Genomic DNA, 27,899 nt, shown 5'->3' with positions numbered 1-27,899 from the left:
TCGCTTAACAGTTTTTAATTTATTTATCCAATAGTTGCGTATATTACAAATAAAGCGTTGACTATTACACGGTAATCACATATTTAGGGAAGAGCTCGTACATTACGCCGCTTACATTGTTCGCTATTTTGTTTGATTAATGTCCAGCTTGTCATGACTCTTTCTTTGAATTGCCGAACGGAGGGAAGCTAGGTGGTACGCTTTCCAGAGAAACATATATGAGAAAATCGGGATCTGCTCATCTCGCGTCTTCATATTCAGAGAATTAGTCCTGTACACATTTTTTTTCTTCTCTTCTAAATCATTTTTTTTCCATCTGGATACTCGAGAGACATTGGTTTTTACTACCAAAGAGAGATGCCTCGAAGAGATATCTCAAAGAAACATTATCTTCATGATATTCAGCTTCTAAAATTCTCTTGTCTCTTGCGTATCTTAATGATGAGCCGTTTAAAGCAATTGTGTTATTTACAATGTCAAGGCGGATTGCGGATCCCACCGATGTCCCGATACACATTATTAAAAAAAATCAAATGCTCTTTGGAGAACACGTTTGCGTGCAAGTGATTATCTTGTTTCGCTTTACGTTCTTAATATATCTTGTGTATATTCGATAAGCCTTAACTGTTCACTCGCGATACCGACGCCCTAAACTTTAATACAGCAAGTCAATTTGCATATATTTATAATACATATATCTTTTTTCATATATATATATATATATATATATATATATATATATATATAAATAATGTTATTCCTTATATAAATACACATTGTTCTATGTGAACATAGCTGCTGCTTCCTCGAATCAACGCATTCGCTGTCTGTGTTAGAATATCATTTTATATATCGTTATAAAAAGACAATGAAACTGCCAGTCAGAGCCGGACCGATTCTGCGTCGGAGGCGGAACTCAAGAAAAGTGAAGAAATTAGGTCCGCAATATCGTCGTTGTTGCGTGAAAGGCGTGTAACGGTATGTAAAGTAAGTATAAGCTGGCCTTTTTATTGCACGGAAACCCAGCTGGAAAATGGAATGTGAATCAAATAAGACAGAGACTTCTTTATTTACATAGGAATGTTACGAGTACGAGTTATAAGATAAGTATGCCTGTGTCCTAGAATAATTTCCTATTATTACACACATATATGCATATGTATATATACATGTATAAATACATATATAGGCTGATTTGTCTATTGCTCTTCGAGAAAATCCAATATCTTCTTGCTTGAGCATAAGAATGAATAGAATTAAAGGAGATATACTTGGAATCATTTCGTTTTTTAATTATTTGTTTGCTGAAGCGAAATGAAAGGTAAATCTTCAATGTAAGATACAAATTATTAAGTGATTATCTGTATAATTTGAAATGGCACGATTTCAATAATAGCCCGAATACATCAAGTCATGATATAAATATCGCTTCGTGCATACATGTATATTATGTATATATGTGTATATATATATATATATATATACACACACACAACATATATTCCTCTTTATTAAATAATATCATAACGTCAATGAAACGTGTATTTTCTATTATAGCATCATATATGATTTCCTTATAACAGTAATTTTGCGATTTCTTTGTTACTACATCTTAGAGATTTCTTTTCTGTATGTAACACTCATTGTTGAGATAAACGAATTAATAAAACGTATAATTTATAACTTACGGTCGAAAAATACGCAATACAATAGCAGTATATAACTTACATATTATATATATATATATATATATATAATCTAAAAGTATGAGTATAAAGTCTAAAAGTATGAGTATTGCCGTATGTATAGTTCCGAATCTACTGAGCCACATTTTACATTTTTCTTTGATTAATTTGGAACTGATTTTTTAAAAAAGATTTAACAATTCATGGAGAAAAAATAGGGAGCTAGAATATTTTATAAATTATATAACTTTTGGAAAGAAAAGATGTATTTATATGTATATATATATATATATATATATGTACTAAAAGATTGTTTCTTTATATAAGAGACATAGTAATTATAATTAATTGAAAAATATAATTCTATATAATTATTAGTAGAATAATATATTGAGTAATTATTATTAGGAGCTTCACAAAATCTTGATTAGTACTGCTATCCTAATAAGCCGTCAACTAAGCTTTTAATTAAATGCTAATCGTGTGTTTCTTTTACTCGTAATAATAATAATACACTCTGAAAACCTCCATGATTTAAAGTCATTTCGCGCTGCTGTGTCAATTTATCGGATGATTTACCGACTAATAATCTTTCACCCCGACGTTCAATGTAAAATGTGCACTACAGAAAAGTCAAACGTATAAAAAATTAACAATATAAATAATCAACATTACTATTTAAAAAAAGTGCAACAGGCATTATAATTATATAAATTATACATGCTTTGCATTATTTGTATAAATTATACATGCTTGATAAAGTTTTAACAGCACTAGTAATCTCTCCCTCTATCGGTTTACTTCTTTTTTATCTCTATTAAATATTTATAAATACAACTTTGATATATCATTTTCTAAATTGCGTGAAACTTCAAATAAACTATTCTTTATACGCAATGAGAGTTGCGCAAGTATAAATATATATATATATATATATATATATATATATATATATACATATATATACCTATGCACGATAGACATCTGTATACATATAGACATATTTTCTCATATGTATAAATCTATGTGTAGATTGTATGTGTGTACGTGCGCGCGCGCGCGCGTGTGTGTGTGTGTGTGTGTGTGTGTGTGTGCGCGCACGAGTTATTAATCGATGTTATTTGTGAATAGTACTAAATAATATTAATCAAATAATATTAATATTCATGTAACATAGTCCTAGTTTATTCTATTTATTATACAACAGTACAATTAAAAATAATATCTGCGTGAAAAACAAATTGATAATACGATCATGTTCTAATTCTTGTCGTTTTTTTGGGACAAACCAAATATATAATATCTCTATCTACATATTACAAACTTTCTATAAACCCAATTTAACATGTTCGTATACCACGTTGTGTCATTACGTGTACTATGTACCTAAATTTTGACATACTTTCCTAATAGTGTGTTTCCATAAATATTTCTCACTACTACTTCCTTTTTTTACAGATAATATATCATTTTACTAATGCCGTAAACACGAATATACTCTGCTTAAATAAAAAAAGAGCTTTCTCATTCTTTATGTATAGTCTCTATTTAAGAGTAACAAATTACATAACGCAATCAATCAATCAATAACAATCAATTCTATTAAATGTGCATAAGTTAATGATAAATTATATAAGAAATGCTTTTATGAGAATAATGGTAAATATAACAAACGATTAGAATAATGGATATTGTTACATGTGTTGACAGAATTGTAAATTTTATAGTTATTCTTTTAGAAAAGGAATTTATGTATTATATAAACAAACCTATGATTTGTTTTGATTGACATGTCTCTTACGTGTTTATATCAAACTGTATTAAAAAATAAGAAGGTAAAAAGAGAGTTGAACGTAAGAATTCAATGTTGCCTCTATCTGTGTCTTTATAAATGATCATATCATATACATTTCAATAAAGAACATACTCAACAATTATATATCGGCGGCCAGCGCTTATCTCTCTCCAAAATAGAGCCATGAGATTCCGAATGCCTCGTGTTTCCTGCCATTTTCTTTTCTTTTCAAGTATTAATTTTGATCACTCTTTAATGTCTGAAGATTTATCCTTCGTATGTAGTTTAAATTGACAGTATCTCAACGCAAATGGGCAGACGAATCAGTACATTTGTATCTAGCATGTTTCTGCGAAGATGCTTATAGATTATTGTTTCTTTCAATATTCAAATATTAACATAGCAATAGTTATTGCTGTTATTTTATTTAGAAGAAGAAAGAATTTCTACATATTTATTCTTCCCTTCCTCCTAAGAAATGTATTTTATATATAGTTTTTAAACTTTAGAAAGGTTTAAGCTTGTCTTTCACATTAAATTTTTTTCAGATTTTGTACAACTTTTGTCAATATAAATATATAATTGATATAATTATAAAGGAACAATTTCAAATCGCATTTCTCAGAAACATGCTATGGATGTCAATTTGTAAGCGATAAGCTACTTACAAATTGATATTAATGTGCTGATTGGACTGGCCAGTTGCGTTGATTACGGTTCATTTTCTTAAACTGTCTTTGCTACTTGCACGGCTAGTTGAGGCTGTGCTAGATTCTCCCGGTCCACCAGTACCACCTGCATCTCCATTGATGCTAGAACCGGCAAGTGATGCAGTGGGCGTTACTGGCGCCGAACGCCTCCTTACTTTCGTTAAAGCTTTGTCCAATCTTTGAATGAATGCATCCACATCAGATCGCTTCATGCCTAACGCTGCCGCAGCAGTTAGATATGGAACTCTGTAATTGCTGTTGTGTGCACCCCAGCCTATGTTGGCACAATCATAAAACAATTATAAAACCAGAATTATCTTTAACAAGGATAAAAATGCAAATAAATGAGATAGATGTTTGAGATATTCTTGAATGGAAATTATAAACTATATCTTAATAAACTTAATTTTATTAATTTAATAAAATTAAATTTATTGAGTTATAGTTTATAATTTCCATTAAAGAATATATATAATAATTTTAAGATATTAGAAGTTATACTTCCAAGTATGTACCTTCAAATTTATGTGAAACGATGTGTTTAGAATCTGTAGTCGTTATTACTCTAGTACCACTAACATTACGCAGAAATAGCATTGATCCTAGCATAGTAACTTGCTTGTTATCGTGCTGATGACTTAGACACTGAAGAGTCATAGCCATGGATATTGGATTACCCTTAGTGTCTAATAGCCTCTCTCCATGCCTTGTCGCTAACTTTCCCAATTCATCTTTCAGGTAAGAATACATCTCTTTACGTTGAGCAATCAATTGCTTGTACCCTGCCATTCCAAGACTCAACAGCGTTATCATTACATCCATAACGGAACTCGCGCTTGCACGTCCTGGATACATCTTCGATATGCGATCTAAAAGATTCTTGTCAAAGGAGCCTATGATGGCACCACCCACTGGAACTAGAAAGTTCTTGTCCGTGCTTTGAACGAAAGCATCCACGCGACCCTTTCTTGACGCTTCTTGTATGAGATGCATACATCGTGTACTCTGCAAGCTTTGAGCAATATAGTGTAATATATTCAGTAAAATTGTTTTCACTCGGAATATATATTTCGATATCTCGAAACTGGAGTTCTAATTTTCAAACAGAAATTCTGCCGTTGGTCGCTTCAGTATCAAGATATCGATCTACAGATATATATACGCGTAAAGAATCATGTGTATCCTTTTACCTACCCATATGCATTATTCACCAAATGTGGTATATTGTATTGGCTGCAAAGAGCCGCGATCGCGTCTACAGAATCGCATGACCTGGGCGCAAAGCAGCTAGTTGTTGTAAGTACACAAGCGACGCTCTCGCCTAGGGCTGCCATTTGAGCCTCGAGTCTCTGCATGTCGGTTTTTAATTCATCTCCTATTATTTGCATCTCGATAACAATGGGTTCTAATCCAGCCGTGATTATAGATTTGAAGCTAGATTTTTGGTCGATTCTAGGCCATAAAACATATTTTGCACGTGGTCTGTCTTGCTTAAGCGTTAACATACATAAAACTAGGCTCATTCCTGTAGCCATTGGTGATAGAAAGCAGCCTGCTATGCTCTTCACTCCTGCAATTGTAAATATCCCAGTTAAAAGCAACATATAAATTCTATTTAACATTATGTTAATGAAGAAAGCCATTCTCTATACACATTCTTTTTAAATAAGTCAGGAATAAAACAAAATAAACAAAAATAAAAAAATAAAATAAATTGAAAAAATAAATTGAAAAGAATAAATTGCACACATTAAACTTTATCTCTCTTAAAATCACAAAAAATATTAGTTTTTTCTAATTATTAAATATATATGAAAATGTTCCACTTTCTCTATAATATATATCACTGTTTCCTCACCCATATATCGTATAACTTCAAGTACTAAGGAGTTAGTTAATTTATACATTAAACTGCTACCAGCAGCTTTCGGTTGTACTTCTTCTAGATCGCCGGATCTACCTATGCCGTGTCCCATACGAAAATGTCGTCTCGCGACGATATTCGACACGATTCTCGCCTCGCGTTCGCCAACACTACAATTCGAGGGAAAATTATTGCTGTCCATTTGTGATAAATCTGACAAAAATGCCTCTATCGTCGCGTCGTCCCAGCCTTCCTCTGGCCATTTTCGCTGTTCACGAGACAAATATTACATTATAAAATATATATCAAGCAATATTTACTTTATGCTAGTTCCAATTTCAAAACTTACATGCTCGATAAAATGCCGTATAAGGTTCTCCCGGGATTTCTTGGCATTCAAGCCCTGTTGCACATAGGTCGAAGGTATCAGCCTCTCCGCCAAACTAAACGCTTGATTATTCATTTTTTTCAACTTGATGAGTTCCCTTGGTCACTTAGTTCATGTACGTTACCGTTTGGTCTTTTAGTACACCATTGCTTTGATAATCAGCAAAAAATGGATTACCATAGATCACATGTCACTCTTGTTATTTCAGCTATAGAATATTATTATATAAGTAATAAAAAAAATATTGGTCTTATTTCTCACACTAATATGACACTAATATGACGATTGATTTTTGTTTCAATAACGCATTCCTAAATCTTACAATCCAGAAGATTAAATTGTTGAATGTTAGATGAAGAAAATTGCATACTCTTGGGAGATCCAGCAAGAATAAAAATAATAATAATCTGAAAAGAAACGCTTTGCCCAAAAGAAAAGATGAATGATATGCAAGATTTCTTTTCTTTTCTTAATGCTTAATACTTACGAGTACTTAAGTACGTGATAATATCTGTGCAGAATTGGCGTGTAAGGGAGAAATGCAGGAGATCCGGATGTGGTACGATGTGAAAGTGTGTGAGTACAATAAATGAAAACACAAATCCGTTTTGCGTGAAGAAAAAGAAAATTTATTGATAATTCGATATGAGAACAGAAACACAACTCAAACGTACAGAACAGATTGTATCCTCGAGATGACGCCACGCGTGAACAAAAGTATACAGAACAGAATCAAACTAAACATCGTCAGGTACAACACAACGAACACGTAGTGCATGTGTATCGGGGTTCGGGGTCACGATGCAAACAATGAGAACGTCAACGAGGGAAACTAGACCGATTCGCGATTCCTCCGAGGCGAGGCAGAGCTCAACGTCGAAGGATCGTTGGATTTTCCGTGAGGCAACGTAACCACTCGATGAAGGTCCGACAGTAGATGCAGACCGAGGACAGTCGATGACGCATCGCGCGTCACGGCGCGGTACACATCGTGCGTGTCGAGCCGAGGAACGGACGCGATATCCCAGGGCGATGGGTTTTAAAGGTTATGTGGACGCGCTAGGGGAGCTCGTCGGAGCATCACCGTCCCGCAAAATTCCATACCCGTTTGGAGGTGCAGTGGGCGAGGCGAAGCGCGGTGAGGTGAGACGAGAAGAGACGGAGCAGCGCAACGCGATACCCGGGACCCGGAGACCCGACCGCGGGAGAATATACTGCTCGAGGTATCACCGCGGGTACATGGTTCGCGGACCTTCCGGGCACACCGAGCGGCACCACAAATCAAAAAGTGGGTTGGGCCGCGACGCGAGCGTACCACTCACCGCGATCCGCGCACCGCGCGACGACGCATCGCTCTCCCGTGAGAGAGAGCGTACCGTGAGCGAGAGGAGACTGCGAGTCCCTATCGCATTTCCTCTCCTCTCCTCTACTCTCTTCCTCCACCACCTCCTTTCCTTCTCTTTCCTCTCGCCTCCCTCTGTCGACGTCAGAAGCGATTTTACTGCGACGCGATGATGATGGATCCACGGTAAGACCCGCGAAAACGAGCCGCGAGATGCAGCCGCGGCGGTGACGGAAAGGACAAAGGGGAGCGGCGAAGATGGAAGGGGGAGGGGAGAGATGCACGCGCGAGGTCGCCGTTTAAATCGGATTAGTTTTACGCAATAGCGATGACCGACCGCGAGCGACGTCGTAATCGGTTCACGTTCACGGTGACGGCGAGCTGTCACTCGTTTCGCGACGTTCGTCGCCGACGATGACAACGGCTACGGCGGCGAGTCGACGACGATGATCAGCGGCGCGTACGCGTGGCGGAGGCTCTCGAGGATCGCGAGGCACGGGCTTTTACCTCCTTCTTCTTCTCCTCCTACTACTGCTACTCCTACTATCGCCGCTACACCATGGACTTCGGCGTTCAGCCGACGACGGAACGACGACGACGGGTCACGCACGGCGCCACGGACAAACCCGTCCGCCGTCGCCGTCGCCGACGGCGGCATCCCCGCGGGTCCGATTGCACCGCGTGTCACTCGCGCCTCGACCGTCCGACAGGTGCATCATTTATTGTTTAATTACACGTGTCTCACTGCCTCCCTCCGCTCCTCCCTCCCTTGTGCCCCTGTCTCTCGAAAATCGCATGCCGCCAAATCTGGAGAAGACGAGATAAGCGATTCGTTGCATCTCTTACCAAATGCTTTTCTCTCCCATTTCTTTTTTTTTTTTAAGTCGTGTTCACGCATGAAATCGTTTCAACTGATTTTTCGCGAAGAATGCGCGACTCTGTTGCGTATTTTCTTCCGTGTATTCTTATAAACATGGGAGATTCGTTCTTTTTACATTTGCAGCGCGATGTGATTCGCCTTCGATGAAGACGTCGCGGTTGTACGATCTGCAACACGAGTTTCAATAATTTCTTGAAATTGATTCTCGTACACCGTGCTTCTTCCTGTCACATTAATTATTACCGATTTATCGATCTACCTTCCCCACCCTCCGACTTGTGAGTGAGGCTGCTACTGCCGGATATATCAAGCAAGAGCCTACGAAGAAAAAAGGCTGAAATTACATCAAGTGCGATAAATTTCTAACAGCAACGTGAGGGATATCACAAGATAGCTTATGTGAATTATTTATCATACGCACGTGTATTTTTAAAGATATTCCTTCAAGTATGCTTCAGCATGTCAGACTCGTACATTAAAATATTGCAAGAAAAAAAAACATACGAAACCTTTAATTATTCTTAAATTAATTTTTATATTTTAGAAGGATACAAAATTTTTCTCGATTCCTAGATTATATTTGTGCATGTCGGGAATTCTTCGTCATCTGGAGGTTGATATCCTTCAAAATGAGATGAAAATTAAAAAAATGAGGAAATTTATTAAATTTAGATATATGAAATTGCAGATATTCCAATGAATTTCCTCACTTTTGTAATTTCCATCCTTTCAAAGTACACGATCGATTTCCCGCTCCGATTCGTCATGCGTTCGTATTTATTGCGTCTATGCCGTTCAACAATGGCCGCAACAACAAACATTACGTCACTGCCAGTATCATCGTGCTCGAGAATCGAGTAGTTACCGAGTAGCTCATTTATCATCGCGATCAATTTTCGATCGTCGTAACGCTATACGTTTCCCTTATGATCAAATGTCGCGCGCCGGACGCGCACTGAGGACTTTTCGCCGCGTTCGGTTGGCGCGCCTGCGCCCCGAGGTCGCCGTATTTCAGTGAATTGACCTCAGTGCGTCGTGAAACTGTACAGTGGAAGGGTGTGGCGTTCGTTCGCTCGCTCGTTCGTTTTCGCTTGTCGAATCTCAGATGACAACTCGCAGCGTCACGGACGATCTTGCGAGTGGGAATCGTCAGCTTTTGCATCCGTCATTAGAGCGATAAGAAAGTCCTGCCGACGAGGTACGAAAGAGGAGCTTCCGCGTTTTTGGACTATAACCTCTGCGTTGACAGCATGAAGTGTGCGTGTGCGTGCGCGTGTGTGTGTGTATGTGCGTGCGTGACGCGTAACGTTGCACTGTGTATGAGAGAAAAAGAGAAAATATACGAACGAGCTGTCTATCTTTCTCCCATGCGTTTCTCACATAAATAATACATCGGAGTATCGTACAGTGGGAAAATTGTCATCGATTTCTTATTTCGTTCGAGAAGAAACCGCACATCGATTCCGTCGAATTTCGACGAAAACGCCGTCGCGATATCGTCGTGCTGATTGCCGATTGCGAAGGCGATTATAATAGAGGAATATTTCTTTTGCAGAGGAATTCGAAACCCAATGATCATTTCATTTCATTTTCAACGGTCTCGACGCCGCGAACATGCGAGATCGATCTTCACGTTCACGTTGCGACGAAACGGTCATGTAAATCGTTAAGCATTTTCTCGCGTGTCTCGCGTGTCGGAAATTGAACTGTCGAAATTATCGCCGGTTTTGCCACATCTTTTGCGTACGAATCGCTCGTATTATAATTTACGGAAGGTTCGATTGTTGCAACAAAATGCATCGCATACCCAGCGCGCGAATATAATATTGACTATTGGCAAGCAACATATCGTTATTGCGCTAACACGATGAATTTTTCGATGGTCTCTACTAAAATTTTAATCTTCAAATTGCGGCTAAAAAATCTTTTATAATATTTTTAATATTAAAAACATTTTTTTAATTTTCTCTTAATATTAAATTTGTTTTAACACTACAAGTATCAAGCGGTTATTTTTTACCATTCCTTTTTTTGATTAATTTTGATTATTTTTTTTTGTGTCAAGATAAAGAGTGAGTAATGATGAAAAATTAGAAAATTTTTAAATTGTAACTTTTTAATACGAGGCAAAAGATTAATTTAGAAAAATAGAAACAGTGAAAAATGGTTGCTTTTGTAACATTAACGATTAAACAAATTTGAATGTTTATTTTTAAATAATAATAATATTATACATAAATACATGTGTATATAGTAGCTATACATTTGAAGAAAGATTTTATTAAATATTTGTGTAAATCATATTTGCAGTTAATCATGGAGCTTGAAAACTGTAACGCGCATGGGGATCAGGAGAACACGGGGCCTAACACACCACAACATGATAATGATCCGAGTGGTAACAAAAAGTGGTACCGACAAGCCAGTCAGAGGTTAGTAAGTGCCTCTTTTTATCACCTGTGTACACGTCTTTATGTTATCTGTAAGTCATTATATGTTTTGAAACTTTTGAGTCATATTTTTGTATCTTGCATTTTACATATTCGATATTCAATAGATATAAATTTCAATTTCTAAATATTCATACGTGACTATAAGCTAACATTAATTTTTATGTTAATAGCTGTTATGTTAATAGCTATAAAATATGCAGCATATGTAAAAAATATATGACATAATATAAAAAGATGAATAACAAGTTACATACGATGTTTAAGTTAATCGTTGAAAAGATTAGTTTTATGTCTTTCAATAGTCAAGTGACATAAATATTTCAAACACGATGCGTTTCATCTGGAAACGATGTTATATCATCGTTTCCATTGGTTCTACCAAATATATTCCCATCAAAATCTATTTAAAATATTAATATATTTTAAATAGATTTTGATGGGAATATATTTGGTAGAACAACAATGAACAACAACTTGCTCACATAAGATAACAAATTACGAATATATTTAAGTATTTTATACTCGAGGATAAAGTATTATCAACACAACAACGATGAACTGTATGCGCAGATAAGAATCCTAAATTTAATCGTTCACACGTTTTTACTCGCACTCGAAATCCTCGTAAATATTTGGATTTTTCGTACGTGTTTACGCTAATTTTATTGAAAGCTATAAATTATCGAAGTTATTAAAACAGTTGTTATTACGCCCTTCGACGAGATTTTATTTTGCGATGATCTTAATTTATCTCGACGCTCGAAAGGCGTGGGCTAACATTACTTCGATGAACAAACTTCTGGAATATTTTTGGACCAATATTCATCTGTTTTCTAATACTTGCGACAGCATCAAAAATATACCAATGCGCATTTTCGAAAATGAATTCACGTGTACCGCGTAAAAATAACTCGTTTAAATGATACACTTCGGCCGCGATGTATTTCGGGACGACTGCTCGACATTCTCTTTTTCCATGGCTAATGTCATGCAGCGATACATATACAGGTGCAATTAAAGCAAATAATCTTAAGAGGAAAGCACAAGAAAGATTTTTTAAATTTGTAAATCGTAAATATATAAAAAAATATTTAAATAATAAGTAATATTTAAAAAATAAATAATTGAGAAGCTCATCCACGATCTTTTTATTTCGAAAATAAATTGATGTTAAATAAAGATTTTTCAAATAATCGTTTAATAATGATAAAAATTATAAATATTTATATATACTTGTAAATTATAAATATTAAAAAAATATTATAATTATAAATATTGGGAAGCTCATTCGCGATTTTTTTATTTCGAAAGTAAATTAACGTTAAATTAAGATTCTCCAAATAACCGTTTGATAAAAACCGAACAAAAAACTGATAAAAGTCATGGAAATTTGCATAATGTCCGACGGAGGAATTTTGAAATAAGCCAATGGAATATCGAAAATGACGCAGATGATGTGCGTTAACGTGTTATCTTTGCTGAGGGCAACATCGAGATAGTCCACGTTCCAAAACAGACATTTGAGCACGTACACACGATCAATTTTGTAATATTCTTTGTTCTCTCTTGGTTTGTCGAGGTTAACAATAGCAAAGTGCATCCAAGTGTTGTTGCAATAAAAATCTATTTCACTCTCGTTCTTATCTTCCGAGCAGAAAAATCCGTAAGAAAACTATGAAAATCACGGGGGTATCACGCGAGTCGCGATCATTCTGACTTCTTCATCGCTTTCGTTACGCGATTGACCCTTGGGCTTGATCCGCTGCGTTCTTATCGTTTCTCCGTGCTTTCGTCAGACTACGGAATCGTGCTGTTTGTCCGCGATTCACGGTCGAAAGTTGTACCATTCCGTCATTACAACATTACACTCCTCCGGGACGGAACTTGAGGAGGACTGCGGAGACTTTACGTGATCAGCGATCGGTTCACATCGCATTTCGGCCGCTCGAGTTTTCGAAAAATCGACGACTCGCACCGTCATTAATTTGCGCGATGAATCGTCAAAATGTCGATGTGATCATTACATCGCCGAACAACGCTATTGGTAATTATCGTTTTTCTCTTTTTTTCCAAGCGCAACTGCTTGGCGCGCGTGTTGCTTTCTTTGTAGATTTTTCATAGTAGTTTCGAGCTGCACGACGGTTTTATTTATGTGTTAACTTTATATATCTAATCTGTCTTTCAATAATCAATACGATCGGACTTCGCGCTGGAAAATATCGCGCGCGATATTAATGATACTTGAAGAGATATATGGAAGTGTCTCGTTAATTACGCTAATTTACAAGAAATTATTTTGAACCAAGGTGTTTCTTATAGATTTTTGAATGTCGCAAATCGAATTTTTCCAGCACGTTAATATTTTCAAAATAATTGAGATTTAATATGCAAAAAATAGCTTGTTTACGATATTTGAAGATTTTTTTTATAAAGAAGATTAATGATCTTATCATTATCTTGTCATTATCTTGAAATTCTGATCAGTAGTTATGAATGTAGGGGAAGGTTCATATTTTATTCTTTAACCATGTTATGAAAAATTTTAATACAGAATTTTATTAAGATAACATAAGTCTGTATTAGCAAAACTCTATATTAAAATTCTAAATTTTACATAATTAAAAAGTAAGAAATTAAAATTTAAAAAATGCATTTTATAGGGAATGAATAATATTGTGATTTCTAATGAGAATTTCAGGAAATCATTACCTTTTTTCTTCAAGGATAACTTTCTTTATAAAAAAATTTTCAAATATTATAAAAAAACCATTTTTTGCATATTAAACCTCAATTATTTTGCTTACAGCAAAAATTTAAAAAGCACCTTGCCTGGTTCAAAATGATAAAAAAAAATATTTTTTGCAAACTAATTATTGATTATTCTCTTCTAAATCACTTTCTTAGAAGTGAGAGGATTCGATATAATGAAACAAGTCCATAATCCGTAAAACTTGTTTTCAGCACAGAGTAAAATGTTAAATAATTTATCTCGCACAAATCATATTTTGTTTTGCTTCAATTAGTTTTGGCTTTGTAAGAATTTGCAGTTTTAAATTCAGTGTATTTTATCTCGCGGATATTATGAAAAATCGCGAGGAAATGCATAGCTTGCGAATGTGGACTTATCTCATTAATCGCGGGAACTCGAATTCTCATTAATTGCAACGAAGACGACTCGAATTTCACGGTGCAGGACCGAGGGTGCGATTCCCAGATGACTCGAACGTATTCCCCGAGGAATCGATTCACCGTACCATGCTCAGCCTTAACGTAGGACTGACCAGGAACGATCGTAGCGAGCAAGACTTGGACAGCTACAACGAGGGCACGCACGGCGCCCGCAGTGATAAGCGCGAACTGGGGCACAGGTAAATCTAGGATTCTGCATATTAAAGCCGGGGTAAAAGCGGACCCGGTCACAGGACGCGGCGTTATTAATACGTGATAAGGCGGCTTCGACATGCAAGACACAGTTCACCTCGTCAGTTCACCCCGGCGAAACTTTTCGCCTTACTCCAATTATAGAATCTGGCCCTGGGTCGAGTAATGCAGAGTTTTCAGCCTAATTTTAACTTATTTTACTTCGCATTCCGATCGTTGAGGATCACGCCACTCCTCATTGCTGGGAGTGGCATCCCAGATGATTAGTCGCGATACGAGATCGCTTTCTGGTACATTAAGATCAAGATGTGTGCGCCAGATTGCTCGCTCTAACAAACTCGCGTACTTTCGGTCGTTTATTTATTCTCATCGTTTTACCCCGACGCACCGCGGCATTCATCCTCGAGTGTCTTACCCTCGAGGAAAGAAAAATCCTTGGCGTGAATTCTCTCGATTCTCGCTCCGCGCGGCGCGGCGCGGCGCCGGGATTGAAATTTTCTCGCGCGAGGAGAAGGATTCGCGTGTCGTGTCGCGGCATCGATTTTGCGTCCGGGAAAATATAGGATATTTTCACGTGGTCCGGGAAACACCGTGGATGTATGCACGCGGCGTCGCATCTCCCGATAATGTGCGCGCGCGCGCGCGCGTGTTTGCCGCACAACGATCTGCAGTGCTCGTGTAACGGTGCTGATGCAAAGACTGAGAGGTACGCCTCTCGAGACATCGCTCGCCGATCGATTACCGCTTTGAATCCAGCAATCCCCCGATGTTGTATCAAACTCGCGAATTTTATTATCGATACATCCACGGATTCGGCCGATTACATCCGGCCGATTCTCACAGCCGTGTGAGACCGCGACTTAAAAAAGAGAAAAATTATTTTACGGTTTTTCTCTTCTTCTTTTCACTTGCGTTACATCGTATATTATTATTATTATTCTCGTCTCATGTTTATCACATTCACACGTTCACACCATGTTCACACGTTTTTCCTTATATACCATAATAAATACCATAGAATGTCCATTGTAAGAAAACAAATGTCCTCGTGAAGAAAACAAATGAAGGATATGAAAGGTAGATTCTTCGAATGGCTGCATTTTAATGCACTTCTTGAATGTTGCATATGTGCTGTCTCTTATATCTCGAATAACTGCAATATTCTTCAAGTAGTCATTCCCGCGTTCAAAGTTGCAATTTATTGACGAGGAAATTTATCGTCTTGTGTCAGAGAGCGAAGTAGTGCCAAACCTCAAAGATCGAGGGCGTTTCTTCAGGCATCATAATTCATCGTCTTCTTGTTGAAGACGAAAATAATCATTATTGTGCTTTTATCGGTCTTTTTATTTCTAAAAGCACTATGTGTAATGCTCGCTATTTCATCGTTACTATAATCAGTGCGGGAGGAACAATGCGGGAAATCAATCGGAGCGGTACACAGAGAGAATAATCGGGATAGATTAACGCGCTCAATGGTATTATTAGATAATGAAAGAGTTTCGTCACTCTGCAACGTTAGTAATCTTTTTTAGAATTTTATTGTGCTAACCGCAGTTATTTCATTGTGTGCAATTATTTCCAACTTGTAATTCTCACGACATACCAGTAACTTCTTAACAAAATATTTAGAAAAATGTCTTTTTCCATTTCTTTTTTTTCTTTCTTTTTATTTATATTATATACATATTTAGAGTTAATATAAAATTAATTTACTTAATATAAAATTAATTATATATTGTTAATTTGAAATTAACAATTGTTAGTAAATTTATTCTTTCTATCTTGTATTTGGAGTTAACAAAAAAAATTTATATACGCACAACATAATTGCTTAAAATACACAAATAATTCTTGATAAACTCATTTATTTAGTTTATTCGTATTTATGAACGACGCACAATGAAGAGATTAATTATACTCGATGTAACAGTTTAAAAAAAAAAAGTATTATCTCTGTAACGGCGCTAAACGTTTCTCCTTCTTATTCTCGTATTGCATGTTCATCGTACCCGATTGGACCAAGAACTGTCAAGACGCTTTTGTGAGTCAATTGCGATAAAGCGACTAAAAATTTCCAGCGACGCAAACAAGTTTCTTCACTAAGCAGATAGTAGCAACAACTGATGTTCTACGTAATCGAGTAAAGTATTACTCCAAAGCACTACTCCATAACAATGCGTTATAATAATAATAATAATAATAATAATAATAATAATAAAATAATTAGTATATTTATCTTCGACAAAGATAAAAAGTCGTTTCGATATCATATTGTTATAATCAACAAAATATTTCGATATCATATTGTTATAATCAACAAAATAAGAAACATGAAACTTTACAAATAAAGTGATTAGACACGTTCTTTTATCTTTCAATCTTAATGAGTTTTGTCAAGAATTACATCGCTAGAAAATTATTGTTTGAAACACATCTTGATAAACGTCATCACATTGATCAAACGTTTTTCTTTTTCGTGGGACCCATCGTGGAACACTACGTGGAACGGACATTTTTTTTTTTAGAATATTGATGAATATTGATGCAGCAATAATTACCATGATGATTGCCTTTATACTGCCTCCGCTGTATAAGAGTAATGATCAAGAACTTACGCAACGAGCACAACTTATTTCAGTCACTGGCAGACACTTCTGGCACAACGTGAGAAGTTCCACGTCGCAATAGTAAACGCGTGTAATTCATTCATGTCGTTATTAGCGTTACGCTACAAACGTTGAATCTGTCAATGTTTTAACTGTCATCTTCGAGTAATGTTTTATCTATATCAAATATACAGACGGATTAATAATTAAAAATAATATGTAAGATATCTCAGATTTTCTGTGATTTTCTTTCTCATATCTATTGATTAGGATTTAAAGTAGGACCTGGAACGCACTCGGTTTAAATTTCTCTTTAACAATGTTTTTATTAAATGCCCCTTTCTTTTTTCTATCTTAACTCATAGTTAATAATTAATAGCTCTCTCCTACTCAAATTGTTTTGTTGAAAAAAATTTACATAATGTGTAAACAAACATTGACTTTGGAATATGGCCTAACAATTTTTTCAATTTTTAAATATTTTATTATAAAAGTCAGATCTCTGATATACAAGACTTGTGATTCATTTTTATTATAAGATTACTTGATTACTAAGGAATAAGATTGAAAAATGAATATATGATTTCACAGTTACGTAATGTTGACTGAAAGTTAACTAAGTAAACTATTAAAATAATTTTATGTGCGGATGTAACGTGCGACATGGATATCGTGAATAAATGATTGGTGAAAGTGCAAGCGGTGCGTGTCTCAGTCGTGACTTGCGTGCCGATATGCACACATCCTCCTGTCTGCAACACTTTGACCGACTTAACTAAAAATCCATAGAGATAAGAAAATCGTGTTAGGAGCAATTAATTATCAAGAAAAATTACGCGAAATCGTTGAAAATATCTTCTTAAACAAATCAGATATTAAGACGAAATTGCCTCGGAGTATCAACTGCAATATACATAACCATCGTAAAGGGGATCAGGAGTAGTTTCTCGAAAGAAAACTTTAATAATCTCACAAAGGATGGCATAACAAAAAAAAGAAAGCTATATACGCATATTTAACATCGCACATTGTCGACAAATGGGATCGAGTCGTACGTAAGCGATCTCTAATCGCGTGTTCGTGTCGGACGGATGGGGCCACATACCGTGCATACGATAACGCGAGCCTCGTACTCAAAGTTCATACCGTAGGATCGAAATCGACGATTTTAGGATGTCTAAAATTAGACTGGATAAGGTCAAGTTCTCATGCGTGTATCTCAAGTGATGTGACTCACCTGGCGCAACCGGATGGATTCGCGTGAGCCGTTTATCCGTTCCGTAAAGTTCGCGGGAACATCGATACGTCGTAGGAAAAGGAAAGCAGCGGTCTCTTTTTCTCGCGACTCGGACGAAAAAGAAGAATATGGGAGAAAATATGAGGGAAGTGTGAACGAGGGAGAGACGAGCGCGTTGCTCAACGCGTTTTATTTCGCACGCCTTTCGTCGGTGCACCAACATGTGCGTTCACCATCGCGTCGAATAGCGACATCGTAATTACGAGGTGAATCCCAACACACGTACATATGTACGTATCCTTACAGATACATAGACACGGGATTCTCTAATCTAGTCGGCGACGAAACTTGAACAGCAGTCCTGCACGCGATCATCTCCGATTGGGGGAGGTTTGTGTCCGGAAGACGATGAATTAGCTCCCATCGTTGCGTATTAATCGACTCCGGCGGCTCGTCTCGGACCAGTTGACGGTTGCTCATTGAGCAGACAGCATCGTCGTCGTCGTCATCGTCGTCGTCGTCATTATTTATTTTTTTTTCTTCACCATCAAAGCAACGCCTTTCACACGCTCGCTCGTTCCGAACTGCAACTTACATTACGGTAATCCGACTCGAGAGCTTTCGTCTGCGTGAGTACGTCATCGAGAGTCGATGACTTTTCCGATTCAGAAACGATCGACTAAACACATAGTAGGATTTCACAGAACGTTTTGCGCAGACAGTTTTCCTTTAACTGTGAACGCGCGTTCTCTTTGTGTACTACTTGCGTCATGTTTCTTCGATTGGTGTCAGGATATTTCGCTTCTTCTCTTTGAAAATTTTGTCAAATTTTAATAAAAGAAGGACTTCTTTTTGAGCTCATGTGATTGTTTCGCAAGGTTGTATCATTTGTTGTGTCAGCGTTATCATCAGCGTGTCAAACAACATTCCTTTTTATTGTGTTTAATTGTCTTTATTAGTCCGTTCTATATGATCGGAGCGATTTATACGAAATTTTACTTATAATTTTAATATATATAATTTCAAATATAATTACAGATAAAAAGATTTTACCATTGTGAATTTCGTATTATTATAAATTTGGATAATAACGCGTAAAATGATTATTAAATCTACATTTAATAAATGTGAAGCGTAAAATAAAAGGAAAGTTCCTATCAGTTACAAAGATGTTTGTTTTTGGAATTATAACATATATTTTGAATTCAATGTAATACCACTAACACCATCTTTATATTACATGACATTTATTGTATATATTGCTTTAAATGGAAGTTTTCGAATTTAGACATATTAGACATACTTTATCACCTAGACATACTTTATCTCGAGTTTGACTCATCTCTTTAGCGGCTTTGTTACATAGCACACTTATGCCGTGCTTGATAACATAAACGCAAATCGATCGCAGGGTACTGATGATTAGTTGATATTCCGCGAAAAAATGTGGCTGAAGGATATGAAGAACGACGCCTTGCCAGCTGCGAATTTTGTGAATTCGCGACGGTGCGTCCAAAATGAGTAAGTTCACCGTTCTCCATTTTACTCGTATAGATTTGTAAATATTTAACATAAAGCGAAAATCCAACAAATTTTAAATTTATAAATAAAGAATCAAACGGCTGAGCCTGACGCAGAACGGAAGTGTGATGTAGATGCGAGTATTCTAATCAATACTGGAAACGATATGTATAAAATAAAAATACATGCATTTCTATTTTAGATTGTCATTAACATAAGCAGAGAGAAGTAACTTGATCGAGAAGTGCGAAGTAGTTTGGAAAGTTTACGAAGATTTGGAAGATTATTTATGTTTCCAATATCTTTGGGAATTCTCCAATTCCCTCTTTCTCTTTCATATTTTTATATTTTCCTTTATTTATTTTAAATTAGATTGCTTAGATTATTAGATTCTTTTATTTATTTTAAATTATTAGATTGCTAATTAGTGCAAAGAACATTTCTATTGTGCATACTTATATTGATCTTTTGGTTTTTTTTTTTTGGTTGGAATACTCATTCTGCATCGATATTAGCCTTATGGCTTTCTAAAGACTCATATTCACTTTTATAAATGTAAATTAATTTAATTGATTTAATTCATTTTTTATTTTTTTTTAAAGTTTGTGGAATTAAAAAAATAAAATATAAATTAAATCAAGATTAAAATAATCTGGCAAAAACAGACATAAGAATGGCTTTATTATACTAACGAAGAAAATTTTTAAAATTTTAGAATTTTTTGTAATCGAGATTAGAAAATTAAATGTTTATGTTGAACTCAATTTGATCAGTTAGTGTTGCAAAAAAAATCACTTATGGAATTTTGATTTATCGACTTGAATATTCTGACACTTTCGAAAGTTGAACTAAAAACGTGTCTCGATTTCAAAATGCATAACTTCCAACATGATTGCTTCGAGCGACGATAAGCAGCGTATCTTTGTGGCTTCACACGGTTTGAGATAATTAATTCAATCACACTGTGTATCGAGAGTAATTGTTACATGTGCATGAATTTCCACAGTAGCATTTATTTAAGGAAGCTGCTTGATTTTAATGGAAATTTAATTTACCACGTTTACGTTGAGTTTACACTAAGCTGAAATGCTGATGAGATATAAAAAAATATAAAATTGAAAATTAAGATTATAACTTATTAAAACATCAGAACCAACATCAGAATTAAAATAATTTTTTTCATGATTTGGAAGAGCATTATTTTATTAGCTATCATCTTGTGAAAATTATCGATAGGTAGATTTGTAAACTTAATTGTTGAATACATTATAGATCTTCTTAACTTTGACATACTGTTACTTAATACAGGTTAATAATAAAAATCATAAAAAAAAGGGAAAGGAAAAGAAAGAGAGAGAAGAAAATCTTTTGTTACTCAATTATCAACACTTTATTGGTATCTATGAAATTTGTCTGACATGTCAAATTTAATAATACAGCTTTTTCCATCATTAATATCCATAACGAAATCATTATTATTTTGAGCAGCATGGGCGAGAAATGAATTCTGAATTTATGAGATTATCACGATTATCGTTTCTTTATCAACAGGAAGATGTCGAGGAAAACGAATTGTTCATTGATATGCCGCGACAACTCATCGTCAATAGGTTTCGTCGAATTTTCCTCTTTAAATTGATTTTAAAATACCTACTTTTAAAATAATAAATTATATTACAATTATATTACAATTACAGGAAATCAGTATTATTAATTTACGATGTTATTTAATTGAACTGTTCTTTGCAGAATCTTCGTTAATCGGAGTCTTCACCTGGAGAACATCAAGTTCTATGGCTTCGACATGGATTACACATTGGCAGGTAATTATTTTGATGAATTACATATTTCTCTGTTTTATAGGACGAGATAAACAAAGTTATGTTATACAAAATGTTTTAGAGTACAAATCGCCACAGTATGAGCAATTGGGCTTTAATCTACTCAAGGATCGTCTAGTGTCTTTAGGGTATCCGCAGGAAATCAAGGCCTTTGAATACGATCCTAGTTTTCCCGTTCGTGGATTATGGTTCGACACCTTGTACGGGAATCTCTTGAAAGTGGACGCTTACGGGAACATCCTAGTCTGTGTCCACGGCTTCGAATTCTTGAAACAGTAAGAAGAGATGAAAATAATATCCGTATCTTGTTCTTTCATTTTTCTTTTTTCACTTGGTCTGTTTCGTTTCAGTTCTCAGGTCTATGAGCTTTATCCAAATAAATTTTTACAATTAGACGAGTCTAGAGTTTACGTGCTCAATACCTTGTTTAATCTACCGGAGACCTATCTGCTGGCGTGTCTGATAGACTTCTTCACAAACTCACCGCAATATACCAGAGATAAGACTGGAGTGAAAGAAGGAGAGCTCACTATGAGCTTCAAAAGCATATTTCAGGATGTTCGAAACGCGGTAGATTGGATACACCTTCATGGTAATCTGAAAACGAAGACTATCGAGAACTTGGATGAATACGTAAAGAAGGACGAGAGATTACCTATGTTCCTCACGAGAATCCGAGAGAGCGGAGCAAAAGTGTTTTTATTAACTAACAGTGATTACGTTTTCACGGACAAAATTATGACGTATTTGTTCGATTTTCCATATGGTGCACGGGTATGTTTTCTCCCATTCATTGTTAATATTTTCTCCTATTCTTAAAATTGCCTCAAACGAATTAGCAGTTATATATGAAAATTAATAATTTGAAGAATTCCTCGATATTAGACAAGTAATTTACTTTATAATATTCATAAATTTTTTATTTTTTATATTTAATTTAGAATTTAAATATTTATACGAGAAATTCTCAAAAAGATGATCCAACAATATTTCTTATTACAAAATGTATATCATATATACTCACATTAAATAAAATAATAAAAAAATTTGTATGTATGAAACATATTATTCTCATTTCAGCCTGATGAGCCACATAGAAATTGGGAAACCTATTTCGACACAATTGTAGTAGACGCCAGGAAGCCATTATTCTTTGGAGAAGGGACAATCTTACGACAAGTGGATACGAAGACGGGCGCTTTAAAACTTGGTACACACAAAGGACCGCTTCATACAGGTAAACATATCAATCTTAATGTAATCTAAAATGTAATCTAAAAAAACTTTTGCTCGATTATAAATAAAATTTTTAATTTTTGATTTTATTTGAAATAGGGGAAGTATATTCGGGAGGCTCGTGCGACGTGTTTACAGAATTAATTGGCGCAAAAGGAAAAGATGTATTATACGTTGGTGATCATATATTTGGTGATATTTTAAAGAGTAAGAAAATAAGAGGATGGAGGACATTTTTAATTGTCCCCGAGTTGGTTCAAGAGTTGCACGTTTGGACCGACAAGTGTCAATTGTTTGCCGAATTACAAAGTCTAGATGTTATGCTCGGCGAAATGTATAAGTGAGTAACATAATCAATAAAAACTAAACACATATAAAATACTTATAATATACTTGCATTAATATATCTCATTCATTATTTTGTTTAGAAATTTAGATAGTAGTACAAAGGAAAAGCCGGATATATCTAAGTTACGCGCATCCATAAGAGATGTCACGCACAAAATGGATCTAGCTTATGGTATGATGGGTTCTCTATTTCGTAGTGGAAGTAGACAAACGTTTTTCAGCAGTCAAGTTGTAAGGTACGCCGATTTGTACGCGGCGTCTTTCTTGAATCTGATCTACTATCCTTTTTCATATATGTTCAGAGCACCTGCCATGCTGGTAAGTCATATGATATATTTAGAATACATGATTTACTCAAGATTTATCTTTTATTCATGAGGCAGTTATAAACTCTCCTTATTATACTTTTAGATGCCCCATGAGAGTACGGTGGCGCATGAACAAAGGTTCGTTATGGAAACGCCGATGATTAGTCGCTCGAGAACGTTTAAATTGGCAGACGAGGAAGAAGAACATAATCGACCTTCTTCTGTAAGTAATTGTAAAAATATCATGACATTAATTGATTAATATGAGAATATATTAAAGTAATATATTTTATATTTTCTGTTTAGAAAAATTTATATGTGGACCATTTTAATAATCAAATTCCACATGCAAGACCGGAAACGCCGCGTAATGTTACACATACACATGATGAGGATTGCAGCGATGAAGATAGCGATTCGCAGAAGCAAGCTAATCAAATGAGAGTGTCTACGAGAAACACAAATTGCAATTGAAGTTATATTTTATGATATTCGACTCTATTTTTCATCTTACTGAAAAACTGAAATCGACTGAAAAAATGAAACGAATATATAACGAATATGTAGAATTTTATGTTTTAAGGAATTATTGTAGCATATGACGAGTGTTTTCCGATATTTAGCCCCAAAATGTATATATATATACATATATATAGGGTAATTTATATTTTTTAAATCATATCGATGATAGGGAGCCGATTCTTGGCACAATATTTGTATTGATTCCTTAAGAGAGAAAATATTTAATACTTTTTTAGTTGGGACATCATGTAATAATTAGCACAATTATAAAATATTTAGACATTAAATTACACATATTAGATTTTATTATTGTATATGTTGTATATTAACTTCACATGATTATATATACATATATTAAAGTTTAGAAGTATTACATTGAAGTTTTGATAATAGATATTGAACTTATTGTAAAATTGAGAATTAGTTCACTCTTTTTATATATAATATAAACTGATACCGTAATTGAAATAATGAAGAAATTGAATGAGATACAACAAACCATAATGAATTGTGCAATTTAGGCTAGGTGTACAGAACAAATATAAAATATAATCTTTTACAATCATTTTTCAAATTATATAGATAGTCAATAGATATTAATTTTGATTAGATATAAAAAATAAAATATGTAATTAAATCTGGTTTGAAAAATAATAAATTATTAAACTTGTGTTAAAAATATTAGACTTTACACTGGAAGGAAATAAGACAATATTCCACTTTGTATACGATTAAATTATTGTAGAACACATTGTTAATTATCACATAGAGTTCGTAACAATAGAATGAAATCGAATGCAAAAGAATATTTATTTCTTTGTAACTTTGAGATCAATAATACACATATATACAATAATACAAATTTATTCCGTTTTACATAATTATAATATTCTAAGATTTTCAGAATATTAAAAAAAATATTCTAAAAAACTTTTATGGAAATGTCAATATATAATCTCATTCATACATATATCATTCATAGAATTTATTTATATTTCTTTACAGGAAAATATTTTGTTATTATACAATTAATATGTTGTAATTCAGGTAATTTATATTGGGCGCCAGAAATGCCTTGATATTGGAATACGCACGAATTTTTAGCGTATTTAAAATGTGCGTGCCTAGATTCGTTACATTCTCCTGTCTCTGTTTAGTTCATAGTCTTGCTCATGTAATATTAAAGAAAAAATAAATAAATAAATAAGAGTTTACGAAATTGCAATATTTAGAGTCTTGACCTGTATCATCTCTTCTATTTCATTACATTCCTTTCATAAATTTCAACTCGAATTTTTATGGTAGGAATTTGCAAACATATTAAAATTCAAGGAATCTTAGAATCGTGATTTTTTAAATTTTAATTAACATCATTTCTGATCAAATTATATTCTCTATATATTTTTGTTGAATTTTTTTCATGAACCCATAATTTTTATATAATTTTTGTTCTCCATATTTGAAAAAAATCTAAATTTTTACGAATTCATGATACATGTAGTATAATTAAAGAAGGAGTTTAATGTGTAAATAAAAACGATATACTTCCAAAAATATCAATTTTATTTATCATCTTTCATTATTTTTCATCTACATTGATTCATGAACAGAGAATAAAATAATAAATCTAAATAATAAACTCAAATATATTAAAAATTAATAGAACTTTATATGAAGGCATTTTCGACACTTTTTATATACATTTTATGCATTTATACATTTTCTTATATCATCTATCATTTGTTTAGATGACTTAACAATAACTTTATTTTGATTAAATTATCTTTTATTTTTTTCAGCTTTCTTGAATACATAAAAGATATCACTAAAAAACATTTCTCATATGTGAAATATTTTATTATAAAAATTTTATAATTAATGATTGTACGCTAACAACAAATACCTGTACAAAAATTAAACAAAATATTAAAGTATAAGAAATGAAATTATTTTTCTTGTTATCTATTTACAATATCACGTTGAACTACATATTATAACGAAAGCTTGTATTCACATAAGTAAATCTGCCAGATATTCCTCAAATTCTTTTTCTCTTGTTTTTTCTATGTCTTCAGTCGGCTTCTCTTTCCAGATATTTTCAGATTTATCTGCATCAGTATTCTCACTGCTCTGTATTTCAGCCAAATTAGAATCTCTTTCTTTATTTAATTCTATATTACTGGATACAGTAGGCACGTCGTTGTTACTCTCGGAATTTGTATCTAAACGCTTCAAAGATTTTCTTCTCTTCACCTCCCGCTTTTGTGATCGATAATTAAGTTTTACCGAACATTCTGGGCAAAGTCCTTTATATAAAAAGAAAAGAAATAATTATTTTAGACGAATAATCTTACATAACTTTATATAATTACGTTCTTTTTTAAAGTAAATATATAAGACATACTTAATTTTACTAATGCATTTTTTTTTTCGCCATGTTCTATGTAGCCGAAATTAAGTTCCCAAGAACGCAAATTTTCCTTCTCTTGGCATGTTTTACTGCCACACTCAAACTGTCCTTTTCCAACTATTACTTCCTTCTCAGTTCTCCATCTCAGAGCAACCTATACACATATTATTATGTATTATTAAACTTATGTAAACTAATATGATCTAATAATCCTGATTTTTTAATCTATTTAAAATCTAATCCAATCAATACAAAAATATAAATATAAGAAGGAAATATTATGTATTTTATACCTTGTTATATTTGTAATATGTAAGATCGCATATGCAATACTCCTTGAACAATTTGTCGTAGTATTTTTTAGCCAATCTTGCACCCCATGTATCCGGGACATCTTCTTGATTCCAAAGAAATCTATGATTCTCTCTGATGACATCATGATCAGTCTTGTCTCGGGACCTCGAAACGTCAAGTGCTGTTATAAAGTTATCCAGTTATAATTTTCACATGCTACTAATTAATGATAAATCCATTGTAAAGAAATATTTTGAGAACTCATCAGATTGAATACGCTTCTTAAAAATATAGCTTTCTTTAAATGTCCTATGCTAACTGGTTTGCCATCAAACAAAATAAACGTAATAGAAATTTCTAAAATGCTTAATCAAACTGTGTTAGCTAGTCAATGCATTCGATTAATTAATTCATGTTAATGAAAAAATATAAATATAAATTAAATAATGTTCAGCATTAAAAAAATATGCAAAAACAAAATTATTTCAATCAAATACAAAAGTATGTAATATAAATATCAGATATAAAAATATAAAGAGTTAAAGCAAAAACTATTTAGTGCCCCATACACATCACATTTTTTGCATTAGTTATAATGGTCAATTTGATGAAATATTATTTGAAGATACTCCTAGTATATTATTGTAAGGACCAAAAGAAAAATAAGATCAAAAGAAAATGAATGAAGATTCAATGTGATACAATGTCAATCTTCTAACAGTTCTTCTAACAAAACTTCTACTACACCCAATTATAAAACGAAAAATTCAACATACGTGTCTCGCTTGAATGAAGATACAGACTTTCCGTAGATTGTCAAGTAGTCGTTTACGAGTTTCTTGTGCCTGTCGTAAGCCGATAAATGTGCGTAAGCCGGAAACATCTTTGTCGTCGAGTCTCTGTGTCTTCTCGATGTAGCTATCCTTTAGTTGATCGCAATGCGTGTTTCTTTCACCGGAGAGAAGCCTGAGCTCTTTGCTTTGACTCATATGACACATAAAAACAGATGGCACCGCGTTCGCAACAATCTTGCTTCTGTATTTGGTGACCAATCAAAGACAATGTTTTTTTTACGTCA

At 34.2% G+C, this 27,899-nt stretch overlaps 3 protein-coding genes across 19 annotated transcripts; 1 reads left to right on the top strand and 2 right to left on the bottom strand.

The window, feature by feature from the left end:
• SecS (Sec synthetase) lies at positions 1–8,430 on the bottom strand. 7 transcript variants are annotated; one of them, XM_011640434.2, is made up of 6 exons: positions 8,292–8,430; positions 6,404–6,650; positions 6,049–6,322; positions 5,385–5,760; positions 4,706–5,202; positions 1–4,464 (listed from the first exon to the last, which is right to left on the bottom strand). In XM_011640434.2, the coding sequence occupies exons 2-6, from the start codon at positions 6,515–6,517 to the stop codon at positions 4,199–4,201; spliced, it is 1,527 nt and encodes a 508-aa protein (XP_011638736.2). In that variant the 5' UTR covers positions 6,518–6,650; positions 8,292–8,430; the 3' UTR covers positions 1–4,198. The 7 variants fall into 7 exon arrangements, with proteins under 7 accessions (XP_011638736.2, XP_088927834.1, XP_011638737.2 ...); XM_089071708.1 differs by having other exon boundaries at positions 6,404–6,591; positions 8,292–8,424; XM_011640435.2 differs by lacking the exon at positions 8,292–8,430 and adding an exon at positions 6,930–7,883 and having other exon boundaries at positions 6,404–6,591.
• On the top strand, positions 8,092–25,342 carry Nt5b (5' nucleotidase B). 11 transcript variants are annotated; one of them, XM_089071700.1, is made up of 11 exons: positions 8,092–8,494; positions 10,975–11,100; positions 21,414–21,472; positions 21,612–21,685; positions 21,765–21,978; positions 22,054–22,477; positions 22,784–22,940; positions 23,039–23,279; positions 23,368–23,605; positions 23,699–23,818; positions 23,902–25,342. In XM_089071700.1, the coding sequence occupies exons 1-11, from the start codon at positions 8,231–8,233 to the stop codon at positions 24,067–24,069; spliced, it is 2,085 nt and encodes a 694-aa protein (XP_088927826.1). In that variant the 5' UTR covers positions 8,092–8,230; the 3' UTR covers positions 24,070–25,342. The 11 variants fall into 11 exon arrangements, with proteins under 11 accessions (XP_088927826.1, XP_011638738.2, XP_088927827.1 ...); XM_089071701.1 differs by lacking the exon at positions 8,092–8,494 and adding an exon at positions 9,669–9,862; XM_011640436.3 differs by lacking the exon at positions 21,414–21,472 and having other exon boundaries at positions 10,975–11,096.
• LOC105428245 (protein FRA10AC1 homolog) lies at positions 25,057–27,854 on the bottom strand. Its single transcript, XM_011640429.3, has 4 exons — positions 27,598–27,854; positions 26,821–26,986; positions 26,522–26,681; positions 25,057–26,423 (listed from the first exon to the last, which is right to left on the bottom strand). The coding sequence occupies exons 1-4, from the start codon at positions 27,702–27,704 to the stop codon at positions 26,128–26,130; spliced, it is 729 nt and encodes a 242-aa protein (XP_011638731.2). The 5' UTR covers positions 27,705–27,854; the 3' UTR covers positions 25,057–26,127.
• Positions 27,855–27,899: the final 45 nt, after the last annotated feature.

This window comes from Pogonomyrmex barbatus, unplaced genomic scaffold (genome assembly GCF_055798465.1).
Source record: "Pogonomyrmex barbatus isolate J1 unplaced genomic scaffold, ASM5579846v1 scaffold12, whole genome shotgun sequence".
In the NCBI taxonomy this organism is placed as follows: Eukaryota; Metazoa; Arthropoda; class Insecta; order Hymenoptera; family Formicidae; genus Pogonomyrmex; species Pogonomyrmex barbatus.
The sequence above is the reverse complement of the archived record's forward strand: the minus strand, read 5'-3'. Positions and strand labels throughout refer to the sequence as shown.